The following is a 20,831-nucleotide window of genomic DNA, read 5'->3' as shown; positions in this document are numbered from 1 at the left end:
CATCTACCTCAAAGGCTGGGAACACCAGCTTTCCAGTCCTAACCCATAACGGAAGTTCAATATGTTGTCATATCTACTGATCTGGTACCCGTGATACCAGAGAGAAGAGTGATAAGGAAGCAAAGAGAGGGACAACCTAGATGGCGGGGAGGTGACCAGAACACTTCCCTAGAACAGGTAACGTCTGAGATGAATTCTGAAGGTTGGAGATGGTGTTGGTCGTGTATATTCCAGACTCTCTCCTATTTCCATGCCACTTAGGCCAGTCAACTGGAATGGCCCCTTCCTCTGCCTAACACCCTACTTAATCCTTCACAGAAGCTCAGGACTCATTTTCTGCCTTCTTGGAAGCATTACAGACTAGCTTATAACAGCGCTATTTCTCCTCTGAACCCCGTCTTTAGCGTTCAATTACATCATAGCGCCTAAAAGGCTGGCATTCTCTCACAAACTGCAAGACAGGCGCAGGCTTCAGGATTCCCTCTGTACCTCATCCTACATCATTTAATGAATCCAGAAGACCATTCAATCAAACGCGTGCCAAACCTAAGCCAACGACCCCCCCACCCTCCACCCCCGACCCCATCCCCACAGGCAGGAGAAGCCTGGCTAGGAAAACTCAACGCCAGGGATAACGGCGGGAATGAGCCCAGGGTCACCTCAGAAGCCTGCTGTGGCGTTGCTTCCCACGCCAGTTATGTGGCAGTGTGCACGTGTCTTGTTTTGTTTTGTTTTCCTTTGTGGGGGAGGGGAATAAAGCCTGAAGGGAGAAGGAATTCATAACTGACTGTTGGCTGGCTTCATTCCAATCACTTTCTTTTCTGCTGGTGACAGCTGTTTTCCTCTTCTGATTTAGAAGGTTTGGAATACATCTCTCCCTGCCACGCCTCCCCCTGAGCTAAGCCACAAACTCAGATCCAACAGCAGGCTCCTGATCTAATGACTACGTAACACACATAGGAGGAAAGTTTGCAAGGCACAGCATTGCCTCAACTGTGTGCCTCATGGGCTGAGTGTAAAGCAAAACTATAAGGTTTCAGAGCAGAGGCAGGGCTCAAGATGGAGTTCAGTTCAGAGTTTTTCAGCAGAAATGAATCCATTCACTTAAATATCCCATACAGAGTAACTAAACAATTTCCCAACCTACTTTGTCCTTCATAAACTATTTCTACTAAATAGCTCCTGAAATCCCATCTTCACCGGGAAGTTTCCAGGAATGAAAGGGTCAGCCACTACTATGGCTACCTGGGTACCATCTCACAAACCAATTTATGTGGCAGAAATCTTGCTGTAAGCTTTGCATATTATTTCCAGCTTTAGACAATCTAGCAGGATACACACTATCCCTACTTTACAAATAAGAAAAGTTAGGACTCAGAGTGGCCATACACCTTGATTAAGGTGACATATATTGTTAAGTGGCTAAGGAAGAATTCAAAACCAGGCCCATCTCTCCAAACCATGGTCTTGCTTGCAATGCCAGACTGCCTCCCATTGAATCAGAATGTCCACATTTTCCCTATCTTTGCACCCCAGTGAGACCCTAGACATATGGTAAACTCAATGCTAATACTTCATACTAGCCAGGGAGGTCTCAGCCTCCTGCCTATGGAAGCCCCATGCTTCCAGTCTATCAGTATGTGCCTCAGAGAGCAGGAGACGGTGACGTCCCTGTGGGATGCTTTGCACCAGGTGAAGCCACTGAGCACCTAGAGAGAGGCTTGTTGAAACCACAGGGGAAGCCAAGTGCTAGGCACTCACCTGAGTCAATCCACCAATCTCCTTCACAGACACATAGAGGCGATAGAGGTCCAGAGGTTTCCTACCCACAGCAGGCAGATTTGTCATGCCCATGGCCTTCTCCTCCGTGAAGGCCAGATAACGGTCCACCCACATCTTCCTCTCAGGCTCACCACCCAGCTCATACAACTTGGTGATCTTCTCATTGGTTGTAGTAGAAGAACTGGATTTCTGGAAGGGGCAGGTCAAGATTCATAGGAATCGGTCAGATTCAAAGCCTATGCTAAGGGTCTCAGAAGTCCCTTGATTAGAGTAGTGGTAAAGCTTCTTATTCTGGGGTACCTTGCATTTGCAAGGTCAAAAGACCAAATGAGAGCTAGAAATTCTTCCTGTAAAGGAAGGAAGCTAACACTGACTATATATAATGCATTGGGTGCTATGCTAAATGCCTTTTCATATTAGGTATTATAAATTATTCTCCTCTTCAAAGATAAGGAAGCAGGCACATGGAGGCCATTCCTAAAATCTCATAGTTTTTAAGCAGCAGAGCTAAGTGTCAAACCCTTATCTACCTCACATCAATGTCACTACTACTCCCCTGCTATCACCCAGGAGCCTAGGCATGCTTTTATACACTGTTTCTGAGAATTCAAGAAACTCAAAACATGATCTTGAGACAATGGGATGGACTAAAACAAAAAGAAACTTCCTCCTCTCAAGAAAGGAAGGGTCTCCTACGTGCCTGAAAAGGCTCTGGATGTTAATTATCCTGTCCAAGACAGGAAGATGGCTAAAAGTGTCTGAGAGCCAGAGGTGAAGGTCCACAGGAGGTGGCAGCTGTAGATTTTTACTTTCCCCTACTTTATAAGATGGGGAAAATGGGGTATGACAAAGGGCAGAAATGTTTCAAATGACTCAAACACTGAGCAGGTCCCCAGATTGCCACATAACCCAATAGATAGCACACTCAGGACCATCCTACAGGGAGGCCAAGCAAGGGCCCAAACCCCACCTGCCTCATCTCCTTCTTTAGAGAACCCAGGGCACCAACCATTCCTACTGCTCTGAGTAAGGTCCAGGAAGAGAAGAGGAACTAGTTGCCTATGGCACACACCACCTATCAATGCATGAGGACAGGGTGCACAGTTTCACAGAGGGCATTACAGAGAATTCTACACTGCTGGCCTGGCACTTCCTCTATAACAGACAGCTGTGAGAACACGGTGTTATTTACATCAGGACCCCTTAGGCTAACTGAAATCTAATTCCATGAGCTATTAGCCTGGGAACCTTCATGATTAGAAGAGGTAAGAGCAGCCTTTTCTGAGATGATCTAATCCATGTCATAAAAGACTAGAGAATCTAGTCACCCTCTTTTCTTTTTCCTTCCTATCACTGGAAAGCATGGGACAGACAGCTGAGAGGAGTCAAGATATAAATCATTACCTTGGATTTGGATTCTGTCTTGGGTGTCCCATCTGCCTTGTTGTTCATTTTGGTGGCTGGAGTTAACTTGACGTCCCCAAGGCCCATCATCTCTGGGCTGGCTGCCATCCCTATAAAAGAGGGGGAAAAAATCTCAAGTCCAACAAGCGTGTGACAGGAAGATCATTCTAGACGAAATTCCTGGAGTGAGCAAGGACTTGTACTTACCTGCTGAATTGTTGGCCATGGTTCCACCCATGGGATATGGGGGTCCCTGAGGGTTGATCATGCCAGCCATACTATTAATCCCTTGCCCATAGGGAGGTCCTGTTCCCATCATGCCTCCCTGATTCATATTGGGGTAGCCTGGTGGCCTGAGGAAGAAGATGGAAAGTGTGTGTGAGAGAGAGAGAGAAGACACTGAGCTTCACACTTGGACCTGAGCTGAATAGAGTTTGTGAACCAAGATTATCTAGTGAGGCTTATACAAGGAAAAAGTTTATGGGTTTCTCAAACCAAAACCATGTACCACCTGACCTAGATATTCCCATCTTCTACCTCCCACAAGAAGTTCTAAGAGGGTTCAGGCTCCAAACAGGACACAGTAAAGCTCAATTTTAAACGATACAGTACTTGAAGAAGCAAGTCCTACAGTGTCTCTCTTTGAGTACTGCCTCCCTCTAAGGCACCTCCAGTGTCAAAATGTGTTTCCGTACAAGGACCTTCTGTATGGCAAAAGGCCTAAATTAAATGCTCAACTTTACCATTCTCTGTTACGTCAAATCCCAACCAAACTGGACCCCTCACAGCATTGCACCTGGATGAACCTACTGCAAACCCTATGGTTCCAACATTCTTCAAAGTACTATCCAACTCACCTCTTTACCATTAATCACCCTATTCTACCTTAGTTCATCAAGATTTCCATAAGACAAGAGTCACTTTAAGAACTGTAGCCACCAACAACGGAGTGCACGGACAGAGCCTTCAAAAACTAGTAGAATCATATTCACTGAAGTCAACAGCCACCAAATTGAGTGGCCAAGGAAGAATGGATGAATCTTCAAGTCATTAAACCAAATCACATGAGCTCTCTGCACTTTAGTACCAGACTCAAACACAAAGAACCATACAGAACAGTATAAAAATGGCAAACCACAACCCTGCCATCCTCTATTTCTCACACTACAGATCCAAGTCATGTGTATATTAAAAATCCTTTTGGAAACCAAAAAACTAGATTGACACAAGAAATAAAGAAACTCTGAAGACTTATTTTACTCATCAAAATAATCTATGTTTACATACAACATCAGGTCATGTGAAACTTGATACCAACTGAAGACGCTTAAGAATCAGCACTTTGGATCCTGTGTCCACTCCCCCACCCCGGCTCTCTCTGCCCCTCCCCACTGGTTCTCTTGGTACTCTCTCTTTCTGTCAAAATAAATAAACTTCACACACACACACACACACACACACACACACACAAAGAACCAGCACTTTTGTTGTGTATTTCACTGTAAGGAAACTCAGTTTTCAAAAGAGCTCTCAATAAAATACATATTTACCAAGATGACATGGTTTAGAAACAGAAGTGTCTCAAGAACCTGAATCACTTTACAATTTATTTCCTTGTGCTGACACTCTCTTCACTTCCCAGACCTTACCTGTTTTGGATAGAGTTGGCAGCAACATGCATGGCGACAGCAGTTTCTTGAGTTTTCCGGTTCATGCCCCCTGGTGGGGGACACATCCCTGACCCAACCTGAGGTGGCATATTGGCCATGTTAGGGCCATAAGGCCGGTTGCCCATGGAGGCATGACTCATTCTCCCTGGAGGGAGTGTGCCATAAGGTGGGATGCCAGGTTGCCCATGCATCTGACCTCCAGCACCCATAGGGTTCATGCTTCCAGCCATGCCTGCACTGGGGTAGTTAGCATTGGGCAAGGCATTATAGTTTGGCTGCCTGGGGTAGCCTCCTGGGAGGGAAAGAAGAAGAGAAGACACAGAGATTTGGTTAGTGACTCACTAGCAACTCCCAAATCTTGCTCAGCTCTAAAACTCCAAAGATAATAAATGATGGGAATCACTCAATATTTGGTCTGGTAAGACCAACTTCATGGCAGCCTTCACCCCATTAAAAAAAAAAAAAAAAAAAAGGTGGGGGGAGGCCAGGAGCATACAAAGGCAGGCCTCAGCTGTCCTCTCATTTTAAAGACAGTACACAGCACAAAGCAAGGCTGGCTGGCTGGCAAGGCTAGCTTTGTTGCTATCCAAGCCCTTCAACTCCCGGAACTCTTTCCTTTCTACGTGCAAAACCTGCATTCTCTCCCATGCTCTGTGTAAGACATTCAGTTTTACATCTGTCCAGGGCTCATTTTGAGCAAAGATAAATTCTATAAGGACTAATTTATTTTAATTACCATTAAGTGTCTGTGCCCAGTCTTGGGTTAAACACCTTCTTCCCATTTTACAGATGAAAAAAAGGCTCAGAGACTTTCCACTATTTTAGGGCCTGGCTATGTAAACATAGACTATTTTAGGGCCTGGCTTTGGTGGATTTAAAGCAAAGGGCAATCCTACTCTTGCAACCCAGATAGCAGCATATCAGACAAGGAACTGTTTTCTCCTCCCTCCCACCTGTATGTACTCCTAACTGGGCAATATACTCACCCTGTGGGCCGTACTGACTCCCCTGGGGACCATAGCTCCCCATGGAGTTCTGCTGGTAGGAGCCCATGCCTGTGTGCATCTGTCCACCCGAAGGCTGACGCGGAGATAAGGCCGAGCCGGGCTGGGGGGAACTGTACTGGGGCATCTGGGGGTTCCTCTGCATGTAACCTATTTGTGGGTAGTGTCCATATAAGTTATTACCTCAATACAATGAGAATAAATGCGCTCCCTTATCACAGGACTTCACCATCTACATTTTCTTTAGCAAATACTTGCATGAAGTCTCTTATGTTATTTGCTATATAATTAGGTGCCCTTTTAGGGACCCTCCGAAGTAACATGGCCATTAACCAGGGCATGCCAACTGTTTCTATTAAATGGGGGTTGAAAAGACAAACAGCAATGACAACAAAACGGTACATGATTTGAAGGGTAAAGATTTGATGCCGAGTCTTCAGTATTTGCTGACCAAATTAGGTACAATGTAGGGAGGAATCCATCAGAACACAAACACTGAGAAACAAAGACTGGCGGGGTGGGAGGAGTGGTGCATGCACAGTGGAACATAATTCTGGAGCCACCAACATGGTTAAACCCACTGTAACTTCACAATTTGCTGCTGGGATTGTCCTAAGCTTCCTGGTCATACAGCTCTCCCAAAGCTATTGCACAGGATAATCAAATGGCTCCCTTAGACCTCTGCACCTCCTTGAAAGCCCAGGGTCTCACCTCGATCTTGAGCAATGCTCGATTGATTCATGGAAGGATGCATGATGCTGTCCGACTGGCCACTGGGTGGCCGAGGTGGCATCTGGTTGCCTGCTCCAAACAAAGAAAGAAGCCAATAGTGGCTAAGCCTGGAAATTCTAGCTCAAAGGTCATTTCAGAGAGAAATGGCTCCTGGGAAGGCCAATACCAATACCACCTCCCAATACCACATACACAGAGGGACCCAACCAAGGGGCTCCCATCTCTCTTCTTCAAATGCTGAAGGGAAACTTTGCGGACATGCTCTCTGTGGCAGTGGAAGGCTGGGGCTCCCTGATATCATTGGGGACTAGTCCCCTTTCCCTCTCCCCAAAGTCCAGCATTTGAGGGTACCTGGCACTGCAGCAGGCGAGAGTGGTCCTGAGCGAGACTGGGCAACACTGGCGGGAGAGCCAACAGGGGACGGGGAGGGGCCTCGGATGCCAGGCAGGTGAGGGGAAGTATGAGGAGAGAAAGGAGACTGAGCTGGATTACTCTGCTCTCCTTGGCTGCTGGAAATCCCTGATGTGCTCACTCCAGGGCTCAGAGCTCCTTCTGTCCCCATGGGGAGATCGTCTATTGAACCAGACAGATCCTGAAACATACACACAAGGACATATATTAGCAATATTAGGCAGAAAGACTCTTCTTTCAACAGTCGTACTATACGGTTAACATCTTCCTTAACCAACCAAGAGCAAATACACTGCACACGTTATATAGTCCTGATACTAAAGCTTACAGATGGCAAAGTCTATTCAGAGCCATATAGAAAATATTTTAGACTCTGTGGGCCATTAGCATTTGTCACAACTACTCAACTCTGCCATCATAACGCAAAAGCATAATCAGATAATACATAAACAAATGGGTGTGACTGCGTTCTTTTTTTTTTTTTTTTTACTCTTCCCTAGCTGTGTTCTAATAAAACTTTATTTATATCTATAAAAAAAAGTAACTAGCCCATAAGCTGGAGTTTGCTAGCCCATAAGCTGGAGTTTGCTGACCCATGGTCTATCTACCAGAAGCAGATCATCTAGTACTTTCGTCTTCTTTCCTGTTCCCAACATCTACAGTCATAGGAAAGCTGCTCTTTCAGTGAGCCTTTAGTTCTTTTCCAATGGGGAAACTTTATAAAACACTGCCAGGATGGCACCAGGAGTTGGCTACAGTTCCCCTCTCCATCAGGTTATTATAAAGTACATTTACCAAGGACACACTTGTTCCAAGTTACCATACAATAAACTTAAAGTGTAGGAGGTGGGAAAAAGATGTATTGTATAGGAAAGACAATTCCCTTTCTGCCAAGAAGGTCTGGGACTATATTCCTAACAAGTGGCCCACGACAGGGATGAACAAATGTACAAACGTTTACCAACTGAACAAATTCAGTTTTTGTCCTAGCTTTGTTGTTGTTGTTTAGTGAGAATTTGATGTTTACTGGGGGGCCTTGCTTGCCTTGAATTAATCAGTAAAGAGTTCACTCTAGGTCAGTAAACTCCAAGATTGGCAACCAAGAGCTCAATATGAAAAATATTCGCCACAGCAAATGCACCGCCGGCCCCAGCTTCATTCTCTAGCAACACCACTGGTTCAACACCACATATTAACTTCAAGCTGGGAACTAACTGTATCCTGAAGAAAGGATGAGAGCTTTGGGTATGGGCTCAGGTCTGGGAAAACTCTTAATACTCAAATGGTTAAGAAAGAAGTTCTCTTAAAGAGACACATCTGAAGAGAAAGGAGATCCAAAATGGCCTGATCTAAGTCTATTGCTACTCCCACAACAAGCTCATCCTGGAAAGATTATTTCGAGATGACTCTGACTCTGGAGTCTGATAACATTGAAGGACAGAAGGTACCTCTTAGGCTCTCTCCCAAGTATCCAGGTTGGTTGGACCTTCTGCAAACCATGGGTTACTTCACTAAGCTGGGAACATTTCTGCTGAGTACTGTGTGAACAAAGCCTGCCCTCAACGCAAGGCAGGCATGTAGGTATGCATTCGTGGATGTGTCTAGCTCTCCAGTGTTAGCTCAGAAAGTCAGAAAATTCTAGCTTTCCTCTAAGCAGCAGATCTAGAACACCATAGCATACTTTAAATATACAATTAGAATTAGTCCCATCATGGACAAGAACTCAAGAAGGCCCTCCTCTAGGTAACACCAGAGTGTCTTCCCTTCCAAAGGAATAAAGTACCTGTAGCTATAAAAAGCCCTGGGTTCATTCCAAGAAAGGAGGATTCCACCCCCATGTTGAGGGCTAAGCTATACCAGGGACAGCTGGCTTCTAAGCCAAAGAGAATAAACTCAAAAGAGGCAGCAAGAAGACAAGAGGAGCCAACTGTGTAGGCCTTGAAAGCCACCTGCTAGGCTCTGGTCTGTATCAGAAACCACAGCTCAATGCTCTCTTTTACAGGGGCCAGTAGGTTCCCTCAGCATTCCTTCCCTCAGTATCCATTCCTTATCAATCTGCCAGCTTCTGGTAATAAGAATTACTTGCTTGCAGAAAAAAGAAATCAGTGTATTTTGAAACAGAATAGGAATCAAAGGTCCATCCATAAGAACTTGGCTCTTTTCAAATGGCTTTGAAAAATTAACTGTTTTGGGGTGTCTGGGTGGCTCAGTCAGTTAAGTGTCTGACTTTTTTTTTTTTTTTTTTTAACATTTATTTATTTTTGAGACAGAGAGAGAGCATGAACAGGGGAGGGTCAGAGAAAGAGGGAGACACAGAATCTGAAACAGGCTCCAGGCTCTGAGCTGTCAGCACAGAGCCCGACGCGGGGCTCGAACCCACGGACCGCGAGATCATGACCTGAGCCGAAGTCGGACGCTTAACCGACTGAGCCACCCAGGCACCCCTTAAGTGTCTGACTTCTAATCAGATCATGATCTCACGGTTGGGGAGTTTGAGCCCCGTGTCGGGCTCTGCGCTGACAAGCCCAGAACCTGAAGCCTGCTTCGGATTCGGGGTCTCCCCCCTCTCTCTGCCCCTCCCCAGCTTGTGCTCTCTCTTGTTCTCTCTCAATAATAAATAAACTTTTTTAAAAATCTTAAAAAAAATTAAGTGTTTTGAACATTTTTCTTTTTAACTGAGTAAGTAAAGCATAAATATTCTCATGATAAAAACAGTTCCAACAGTACAGGTAAAGCCAAAGTCCCCTTTTGCTCTCTTTCTGCTGCCCTCAGCTGAGGAACCCTGCTCAACTAGGTGTATATCCTTGAAATCTTCCGAGGAACTCGCGGTGGGGGGGGGGGGAGAAAAAAAACCCAACAACAACCCACCAACCACTGTTATATAGGTCGGGCAGGGCCTACGGATGCTCCTTCAGCCACAACTTCTGTTAAAAAACCGGGCTCTCCACAGATCCACAAGTGAATGTTCTAGTCCTGCTGAGAGGTCCCAGGAGTTGGAAGAAAACATCAGCAGCCCCTGCGACAGGGCTCTCAGGACCCTGGAGGTATCTGCAGTGGCAGTGTGGTGGCTTCCTTCAGAGACACACTGAGGAGGGCTGTCAGTTTTGGTAAAGTACCCTGAGCTCCTTGGAGAAAAAGTGCGAAATAAACTACTGTCAACAGCAGCCCCACGTGGGCTGGGATGCCTGGGCACAGAATAATAGTAGGGAAGGAAGCAGCATTAATCTTATCTCTCTGATTTGGTTGGTTTGGGGCCAATCTCTCAAACTGTCATTTTCAGCAGATGGCAACTGGTCAGCATGGGGGTAGTTGATTGGGGGAAACAAAAATTTTTTTTTTTTAAGAACCCAAACGTTAGCATAGGAAGAGACAGATCATTTCCCATTTGAGCATGTATGATGTGCCAGGCACTTTATGGAATTCCTTCATTTCCTACCACTCTTGGAAGCACTCCCGTTCACATGTGAGGATGAGCACGCTGATGCTCAGAGGGACTGGGTTACATGTCCAAGTCATCCAGCAAGTAAGTGGCAGAAACGAGATTGTGATCCCAGGTCTGCTGAACTCCAAAGCCTATGTTCTGTCTCTCTCCATTACGCTGTGATACTGTATGAACTAAGGGGAAAGCACCACACCTTTGTGTTAGGAGACCAAGACCTAGTGCTTGGCACTTATCAGTTATGGCCTTGGACAAAAGCTGGCAACAAGCTGGGCTTCGTTCTCTCAGTTATACAGAGGAGGACTGGACAAATCGGAGTTTGTGGTACCCCTGGGGCCTATGCATGAAAGTCCACTGGCACCATATGGTTGGGGCCATATGGAATATGCAGTTACCGGCAGTAACACCCTGGAATGAGAGATATGACAACACATAAGCAGTGTAAAGATGTAAGATATATCTATCAGTCCCAATGGCTAATCACAGCAAGTGTGTTTATTGGGAATTAGGAGGGACTGGTAGGGGAGGAAGACTCCGAAGGGGAGAAGTCTCTCCCCTCTAACCACACGGACAGATAGTGCTCTGAACTCCATGTCCTTTTATTGCACGGGACACACCTCTGCTTTCTACCCTACAAAAAGCCAGTTTTTCAGGTCTTTTGTTCCACAAAAAGCCGGATGTCTGGTTGTTGAGTCAGACCTCAATGTGCCGAACAAGTTCGACTTTCTACAACACACCTATCACACAGACAAAGTTCAATCAGCCTAAGCCCCTATTCACCCTGGTGGGGGCCACTTTTAGCATTTCAAAACTCAGGGTCTCAGTTCTTCCAAAAGGGCCCACCTAACAGGTACCTTCCAGGAGGTCTACTGAAAGAATTGTAGCAATGCCCCTTAAGTGGAAAGATCTCTTTCCCCGGGTTAGCTATCTTCCAAGCATAATCCTGCTGAGAGATGGGAGGTAAGGATCAGCCCACTCAGTGCCCTGCCAGTTCCAAGGAAGCAGCAGGGCCAGGGAGAATTTCCTCACGTGTTTCCAACGTGTTTCATGCATTTTATTGCTCATCTACCATGCAGATCAAAAGCGCTGGAGCAGGTCCAAGTATTTCACACAGAATCTCACACTCCAGGCTGGCTACAGCCCCGAAAGCCTTCGTTTCTTCACTTGAAATACTGCCCAATGTTATTTTGGGATGTGACCTGATAGAGGAAGCCCATAGGGACTCCATGACGATAACCGTTCCAGCTGTGATTGGTTGCCCAGCCCCAGCAAGTGCCAGCATGGGTTTGTCAGGCTCTGCTGACAAACAGAACTCGGCAGCTAACACCTTCTCTTCACACCACAACAAAACCATGCCTGAAATCACACAGTCCATACCTCACTGGGGGGTGTGTGGGGGGAGGCCAGCCAGTGCTCTCACAGGAAGGGCTGCAAGCTCTAACATGAATTGGCTGTCTGATGAAGTACATTTTCAAAGCAAGAAGATACCAGATCAGGGTTAGAGGAGGGGGGGGATTCAAACAATCTCCTGACAGAGCCTGAGGATGACATCAGTTCGTTTTGCTGCGCAGATTAAATAACATCAACAGGCAAGTCTGAAGTACGGGCTCGTGGAAATGCTCAGATTCAGGGTTTTCTCTCAAATTTGGCTGAATCCTTGAGAAATGGAGCTTTTGTTAACCCCCAGATGGAGTTCTCGTCTTCTTTCAGTTGAGGAGTGCTTTTGCCAAGTTGTGCAGACTACTGGCGAGGAAACCACCCACCAAGAGAACCAGGTAAATCCTATACACATACTTATAGGGTGTGTATGTTGGGGTGGGGGTGGGGGGAACCTTGAAATTCAGCCACATTCACTTAAATGACTTTTCCTTGAATGAAAATGCACAGCCTGAAATGACCAAATCTGCACTGGCATTTGTCAAGTGTTTTTCCGGCAGCATACCTAACAGATCCATGGCCACGGCGGGAGGCTGCTCCCATGCTGGAGAATGGGAGGAAATCCTGAAGAACACAGAAAAGGCTGGGAGACCTGACTCTTGAAGAAAGGCAGACAGCAGGGAAGGAGGCAACAGCCTGGACAAACTTCAAGGAAAATGGAGTATGGCAAACTTAATTATATAGGAACTACTTAAGGCAAGTGAGTTTTGGGGGAGACCTGGTTTTTCATAAAGACTTCCTTAAGCAACTTAATTGTCAAGTGTCAGGGGAAAAGAAGCTACCTCAAACGCTTCTAAAAGATATTCAGTACAATAAAGCTTCAGTTGTAGGTTCTCTTTTCCTCAGTATTTGCTAAATGGAAGAAAGGGTGATCTGACCCACCCCAGACTGGTAGGGATTCCAGAGTTACAAAACTCTGCCCTTGTTCCAATGAGTGGTCAACAGTCCAACAGACGAGCTGCCATCCCTGCCCAGAGAGCAGGCTAGCTGGTGGTGGCTGAAATGCCAAGAACGAATCAATACACAGAACAAGCTGCCTCTTAATCCTGGTGGTACTTTTTTTTTTTTTTAATTTTAATGTTTATTTTTGAGCGAGTGAGCGAGAGAGAGCGGAGGAGGGGCAGAGAGAGAGAGAGAGAGAGAGAGGGAGAGAGAGAGAGGGAGAGAGGGAGGGAGAGAGAGGGAGAGAGGGAGAGAGGGAGGGAGGGAGACACAGAACCTGAAGCAGGCTCCAGGCTCCGAGCTGTCAGCACAGGGCCTGACACGGGGCTCAAACTCACAAACCATAAGATCATGACCCGAGCCGAAGTCGGATGCTTAACTGACAACTGAGCCACCCAGGTGCCTCATACTGGTGGTACTTTCAAGTCAGGGGCTAAGCAGGGATTAACAAGGTGAAAGGAAAGGCAGAGAGGCTGGCACCATCGTTTTAGCTTAGGACCAAACACCATCTCCTGCTTGAACTACACTCACTGTTTGGAATGGCAGAAACTGCTCTGGGAAAGGCTAAGAGAACTTGATTTCCTACCTAACCCCTACCCCAAGTTTCTCAAAACCCCCCACTGAACTCCCTCACAATAGGCTATTGTTCTGGAGATAAGGGGACATTTCTTCCTGGTACCTTCGGGCTGCCAGGTGGGGAATGCACAGTAAAGGAGAGTCAGAACTCTTCTGGTCTCCAGAATGCTTTTCAGGAGCCCACCTCCACAGGGAAACCCCCTATATATATACTTCAGAAGTCATAAATAAAGCTCAAGGAGACCAAATCTCCAAATTCAAAGGATGCTGGAAAGAGGAATAAAGCAAGTCTCCTTGTGGGAAGGGAAGCACAACTGATACAAATATGGGACTCTTGTGTGTCTAACCCTCAGGTACATGGCTGACTCACATTTAACTCTCGCAACCGTCTTCTGATGCAGGCATCCTCCCCATTTTACCAAAGCAGGAGCTCAGAAGTGAAATGACTTGCCCAAGGACAGACAGCTATTAAACAGAAGCAGTGGAGTTCAAACCCACAGCCCTCTGATTCCAGAGCATGCACTCTTTCTACTGTAAAGAGGAAGCTTGCCACCATGAGAGGCGATGCTCCACGCTCCACAAAAAGCCTGGCGACAACCCGTCTCTGGACATGCTGAGTGCCTACCTCCATGGTTCTAACAAGTTAACCTAACTAGGCCTTACCTGGCTCCTCTGTAGAAGGGAAGACTAAAACTAGCTAAGCTAGCTCTACTAGTCTGCAATGCCTCACACTCCCCTCGTTCCTAGCCGCTCTTCCTAGAAGAGACCTTCCTTTCTAGACCTTCTTTCATGGCTTATTTCAAATCGGCCCTTTCATCTAGAACTCCCTTAATTTAAACTTACTATTGCTACACTAAAGGGTATGGTACTTCTTCTCACCTCTGGGCCCTTAGAGGGGTACTTAATGTACAGGGGGTAGGAGGAAGGACAGTGTGACTGAGACTCCAGGGAGACCAGCAGGAAGTTGAGTCCCATGAAGGTATCTGGTCTCCGCAGGTATTCATACTGCATGTACTCTAATAATGTTATCAAGCACAGGGGTGTGGCCCAGAGAGAGAAGTCAAAACACGCCTGGCCTCTAGATGGCCTCATCTCGGGCGATTTCAAACCCTCACCCAGACCTGCAGGCAAGCAAGCTTCAACCCCCTGACCACAGCTGTTCTCCAACAGGGGGGCACCAGAGCTCTCCTCTCACACAGCCGGGTGGCCCATTTCCCAGCCACCAGAGAACTGGGTGGGAAAACCAATTACTTGAAGCTATAGGTGCAGCAACTATGGACTAAAAGCATTTATTTTTTGGCTTGGAGACTTCAAAGATAAGAATAGCTTCGTGGGGACAAAGCCTACACAGTCCCAGCACAACTTCTCTGGCCCTTCACTCTCACCCCGCGGGCGATGCTCAGAGTCCCTCCAAGGGTTCCCCTTGACCCAGTGTGGCAAGACTGATGGCACTGTGTTGAATCTGCCTGTGGGACCAGAGCAGGACCAGGCTATACCCTCTTATGTTATTAGTAACCAGAAAAATGTCAGGCACACAAAAGACAACATGCTTCATAAATGTTACTCAATGAACCAATCTACTCAAAAGCATCCTCTTTAGACCCAGTCTCTCTGTCTTCTCTCTTTCGTTTAACCTTCACTCCCACAGTAATCCCATACCCGACCGAGCTCTAGACCTCTACATGGAGGGAGAGACTCTTGGGTGCCGGCATCAGGGGAATGAACTCTCCTGTCTAAAACTGCCAAGTACAACCCCGAACAGGCCCTGGCCACTTGGGTAAGAGCTCTTGATAGAACTGCAGTGCAGAGAAGGAACGCCTGGAAAGGAGGCTGCCGGGAGGCGGGGCTCTGTGTCACTGGAGAAATTTCAATCTAATTACAAAAATACAAGAACCTGCTGTTCTAATCCACCTCAGCAAAATCTCTTGAGGTAGTTCTGACCCTTTGGGTGGGGGCCGAGGGCGTTTCTGAGGTGAAAAAGGGGGGAAGAGAGACTGTGGGGCTGCCTGCACTCCTGCGGCGGGAGCCCCTGCAAACAGCAGCCTGGGCCACTGCAGCAGCCATTGATTTTCCAGGGGTCGATATTCTGCTCCCACAGATCTGCTCGGCTAGAGGTTTAATCACATTGAGTGCTTCTGCTCAACATCTCCCCTGCACTTCCCCCTCCCCAAACCAATAAAACAAACACCAAACACAAGGAGAGCCGGCAATGGGTAGATGGCATTCCCCACAGCTGGCCCCCACCCCCACAAAAATTCTAAATACCAGCTCCAAGGGAGCCAAAACTACATGGGTAGTCCACAAGAAGCTGCAGGGACAGACCCACAGGTGCCAGAGAACCTTTTAACCCACTGCCTGACACTCCCATATAGACTCTTCTAATAATCCCAAGATTTTATATTAAAAACCCGGGGCACCTGGGTGGTTCAGTCAGTTAAGTGTCCAACTTTTGATTTTGGCTCAGGTCATGATCTCACAGTCCTGAGATCGAGCCCCATGTCAGGCTCTGCGCTAACAGTGAGGAGTCTGCTTGGGATTCTCTCTCCCACTCTCTCTCTCTCTCTCTCTGCCCCTCCCATGCACACATTCTCTCTTTCAAAATAAACAAATAAACTTAAAAAAAAAAAAAACCCACAAAACTCCAGTTTCCCAACTTGTGAAAAAAATAGATCCTAGAACTCCCATAGGGTAGCGAGCTAACTTGTTTTCCAATGTGTCACAGTCCCCACCAGGCCTGTATAATACCATGTTACCTACCTGACCAGCCTTTGGACACATACCCCTCCCCTTAAAAGGCTTCTTTCTCACTTGGGCCAGGAGAGAATGTCTTATCTAGTCAGAAATCACCTCTTGGCCAAAAATGTACAGGGTTTTAAGGGTCACTAGCTAACGGACTCAAATCTGAAAAAAAAAAATGAAACTGGGTCAGAGCTGGGCCTGAGTTACAGCAGTCAAGAACAGTGCATATTTATGGAATAGGGCTGTTCTAATCCCAGCAGGAAACAAGTGCTGTAAAGTTTGAGAAAGCAAAGAAGTTAGGAACTCCCTACTTTCCCCAAGTTAAGCATTTCCTGTTAGGAAAGCCAACCACATAGACCTTGTTCTACCATGATCATCAGCTGAAATCCTAGAACTTGAGCAAGGAGCGGGTAGGGGAGGGAAGAGCAAAGAAGCACAGAAAAGAAGGCAGAGTTCTAGAAAGGAGAAGTGTTAAGGGAGGGGTGCCTGGGTGGCTCAGTCGGTTTGAGCGAGTTGACTTGATTTCAGCTCAGGTCATAATCCCAAGGGCGGAGGCTGTGTGGAGTCCACTTAAGAGTCTGTCTGTCTGTCTGTCTCTCAAATTAAAAAAAAAGTGTAAGGGAGAAGGGGTGTGGCCTTAGGCTTCCACCTCAAGCAGAAAGCAAGCAAGGATACAAAGTGCATAACTAGGGAAGGCAAGACTGGCACTGTGCTGCACACAGCTTAGACCAAGGTCTAGGGAGCTCCAAGGCCTCCTCGGTTTGGTATTAAAACCCCTTAAATTTATATTTGCCAGTGGTCTTCTCTACCATGGCCTACTAGATAAAATCCAAAGATTTGGGGGACGATAGGGAACAAACAGATCTGAGAGTAGGAAATGGACAGCATCTTTACCCAGAAAAGACAGCCAGCCATCTATCCCAAAGGCCTGAAAACCAGAACTCTGAACATGGGGAGAGACACAGTCAAGTTCTGAAAGTAGAAGATGAGGGGGGAAAACAACCAAATATTCTTTTTTAAAATTTAAATATTTATTTTTATTTTTGAGAGAGTGCGTGAGCACACATGCGTGCAGGGGAGGGGCAGAGGAACTGAAGCAGGCTCTGTGACAGCCCGAATTGGGGCTCAAACTCACAAACTGGGAGACCATGACCTGAGCTGAAGTTGGACACTTAACCGACTGAGCCACCCAGGAGCCCCACAACCAAATAGTCCTAATAACAGTTCTTCTGACACTGATCCCATTTATTTGGAACTTAATTCTTCACCTACCTTCCCCAGAATGTCAGGAAATTACCTTCACTTATCTCAGTAATATTCAATATTCCTCCCACATGAAAGCTGGTCTTAAGGGACAGGTTCTCTGACTCTCAGCTTGAGCCTTCCACTCTTAGTTTCCACTTTCAACAAGACATGGCTTCTTAGTTTCCTTGGGAAAGGTCAAATGGGGAAGCAAGCTAGCAGCTTGGAGGTGAGCTATACCTCACGGAAATCAGAGACTATGTCACAATACCAGCCAATTCCATGCTAACAGCAGGTGGGGAAGAAAGAACAGGTTCAGGCTGTGGAAGTGGATGGAGCAAGAGAGTAAGCACTGGTCCCCAAAGGTTGAACACCAAATATCTTAAAATATGAAGAAAAAGACAACAGAACTAATTCTATGCTTGATTTATCAGGTATGTTAACACAGCTCCATACCCAGGGGTCCTCCCCTCTGGACCAAGTTTGCCAGAACAGATTTTCACTCTGGTGTCCGGTTGGAGGGGGGGGGGGGCCCTCATGGTTCTAAATTATAGAATTTCTAGGAAGACTTGGTTTATTTCTTTTTTATTTATTTATTTTTAATTTTTTTTTTAATGTTTATTTATTTTTGAGAGGGAGAGAGACAGAGTGTGAGCAGGGGAAGGGCAAAGAGAGAGGGAGACACAGAATCCGAAGCAGGCTCCAGGCTCCGAGCTGTCAGCACAGAGCCCGACACGGGGCTCGAACTCACGAACCGTAAGATCATGACCTGAGCCGAAGTCAGATGCTTAACCGACTGAGCCACCCAGACGCCCCTCTTTTTTTTTTTTTTTAATGTTTATTTTTGAGAGAGAGAGAGAGAGAGAGAGAGAGAGAACATGAACAACTTGGGGAGGGGCAGTGAGAGGCAGAGACCATAGAATCTGAAGCAGGTTCCAGGCTGAGCTGTCAGCAAAGAGCCCGGTGTGGGGCTCAAACTCACGAGCTGTGAGAGCATGACCTGAGCTGAAGTCGGATGCCCAACCGACTGAGCCACCCAGGCACCCCCAACTTGGTTTATTTCTTGTCCAAAAAGCCCAACACCCCCCTTGCCCCAAGGACAGATGAGAAACAGCTTGGCAATCACACATCTGGGGGCTGGATTTCTGATTTTGTTGGTCTTTTTGGAGAAGGACAATGGCAGAAGCCAGGGCATGTACTTCACTGAGGTAATCGTCCAGACAGCTTGCAGAACGTTATAAATGTACCAATGGGAGAGAAAGGGAAGTGGGGTGGGGGTGAAAGAGAGCCATGGTCACCAAGGCAACTGAGTTCATCCATATGTTGACTCAGGAATTGCAGGAAATTCTAGTTTTTGAGGTTTCTTCCTATCAGAATATTTCCTACATCTTCCTGGAGAGTAGACCTAAATCCAGAAGCTGTATAGTATCACTACCTTTGCCTAGAAATCTCAACCCCGCATCTCTACATACCTCTTCCTTCCTTTTCTCCAAAGAAGAGACTATGGTATTCTTCCTTCTCTTAAAGGAGTTTTTGTTTTTTTTTGTTTTTTTTTTAAACTGATCCTTTAGAGGAGTTTAGTAAAAACTCCTAATAGTAAAAACAGGTCCTAATAGTAAAAACACTGGAATGGGAGTCAGGAACCCAATGTTCTCATTTACTGAATGACCTTGGGCAAGTCCTTTACCCTTTCTGGGCCTTAGGTTCCTCATATGTAAAGTGGGGGTAAGGGGGAGGGGTAGTGTTTGTGTTAGTGTGGTGAATATTCTGTGGCCTAGCTCACGCTGTCTCCATTCTACTCTTTTCCTAATTATAGAGGTTAAAAAGCTAAAAAACGAATTTCCCAGAATCCCTTGTGGATGGGTTTAGATATAGTTCAGGTTCTCCTAATTAGGAGCAAACTCGAGGTTAGATCAAAGTATGGCAGAAACCATATTTCCGTCTCCTTCACTTGTTTCTGCAGCAGCATTTTGGCTTCCTCTTCCAGTAAACTGGATGCTGGTTCTGGCGGCAGCAGCTGCTCCTTCTTGACTCCAGCTCACTGATCCCTGGATAGCAGACTTAGGGCATTTAATCTGATAGTGGCTCAAAGGTAGGAATTTCCTTCTGGAGGACAAGCCTAGAGCATGCTTCCTCAACCTTCCTAGCAAGTTTGTAAGCCCAATTCCCTGCATTAAATTCCTCTCTATTAAATATACCTAGGCCTAGGGTTCAGTGTAGAAACCACTTGATCTGACACAGGATTACCAGATGATCCCAAAAGAGTTGTTATGAAGGAGAGAGGAGAACAGAATTATTCACAAGGCCTACTCTCTGCTAAGCCAGCATCTTCTGGGGAAAATGGGCAAGATGGAGGAGCATTAGAGCATTAAAATACATTTGTCCAGAACAATCTCCTTCACTTCTTCCTTTCTTTAATTTTTTTTAACAACCTCCCTGCACTTTCTCCCTCCCACTCTAACCCTGGGGTGGGGGTGGGGGTGTTGAACTGCTTACACAGGACAGAAGGTTGAGTCAGCACATGCTTTCTTTCCATCTCTATACTCTCTGCAAGCTATTACTCTGCTGAGGATAGCATTACCTGCCCAACCCCATATAAGTATTCTCTGGATTTTAGAGGGGGGAGGTTTGGGCTAGAAAGGGCTACAAAGTGTCTTTGGCAGCAGCAGGAAATGCTTTTAAGCGCCAGGTAAAAAAAAGAACCAGTCCTGACAACCCTGTGCAGCTGAGGAGTGAAGACAAGTTTGGCTGCAAAAGATCCCAGCTCACCTTCTTATAGCAATTTCTGGTCTAAGCAATGAGCCACCAGCTTCCTGTAGCAAGACTGGGGACCAACTGAAGAACAAGGTCAAATCCAACAGGTATAGTATGCTTGGTGGGAAGGAGGTACTTCCTGCCAGTCCTCCACAGGGTACTGACCCCAGGAGCCATCACACTAGAAGTAAGGCTCAGTTAGTTTTCAGACTGAAGTTGTTCCGAAGAAAACAAAAGGTACTAGCAAGAGGAATCTGTGTGAGACACACAGGCAGGAAGCAGAGCTGAGCCACCAGTGACTAGAATAGAAACAGGAAATGGGCCCAGGAACAAGCATACAGTAATGTGCTGCAAGCAGCACAGGCTCCGGCAGGCACCAGGCAGTATCAGGGCCGGAGCAGCGTGACTGGGATGGAGAAGCAGATTGGCTAGCCCTGCCAGAGAACAGGCGTTCTAGAGAAGGGGCGGCTACTTGCACATGGTACACGCTGCTCTGAGCAGTCTGGGCAGATATGACGGAGGGGGTGGGGATTTCCTTTCTGAGACTTTTTGAGAGCACCTGGGCTACAATTCAAGGGGAGCAAGCACACACAGTCAGATATAAAGAAAACAGGTCACCAACCTCAGAAAAGCCCAGCTTCTCTGAGTACCGAAAGTGCTAGTGGCATTTTTGTCAGCCCCTTGAAAATAAGCCATCAA

General features: G+C 46.5%; 1 protein-coding gene across 2 annotated transcripts in view; it reads right to left on the bottom strand.

Annotated features, from left to right (window-relative positions):
- The window catches only part of ARID1A (AT-rich interaction domain 1A), a 70,807-nt gene that overhangs the window by 10,791 nt on the left and 39,185 nt on the right, over positions 1-20,831 (bottom strand). For both annotated transcript variants that reach the window (XM_030323587.1, XM_030323588.1), the window contains exons 5-11: positions 6,944-7,184; positions 6,572-6,661; positions 5,843-6,010; positions 4,836-5,148; positions 3,394-3,539; positions 3,187-3,296; positions 1,762-1,971 (exon numbers count right to left, since the gene is read on the bottom strand). In XM_030323587.1, coding sequence (XP_030179447.1) covers positions 1,762-1,971; positions 3,187-3,296; positions 3,394-3,539; positions 4,836-5,148; positions 5,843-6,010; positions 6,572-6,661; positions 6,944-7,184 — 1,278 coding nt within the window. The remainder of the gene's footprint in view (positions 1-1,761; positions 1,972-3,186; positions 3,297-3,393; positions 3,540-4,835; positions 5,149-5,842; positions 6,011-6,571; positions 6,662-6,943; positions 7,185-20,831) is intronic.

Source organism: Lynx canadensis, chromosome C1 (genome assembly GCF_007474595.2).
Source record: "Lynx canadensis isolate LIC74 chromosome C1, mLynCan4.pri.v2, whole genome shotgun sequence".
Classification (NCBI taxonomy): Eukaryota; Metazoa; Chordata; class Mammalia; order Carnivora; family Felidae; genus Lynx; species Lynx canadensis.
The sequence above is the reverse complement of the archived record's forward strand: the minus strand, read 5'-3'. Positions and strand labels throughout refer to the sequence as shown.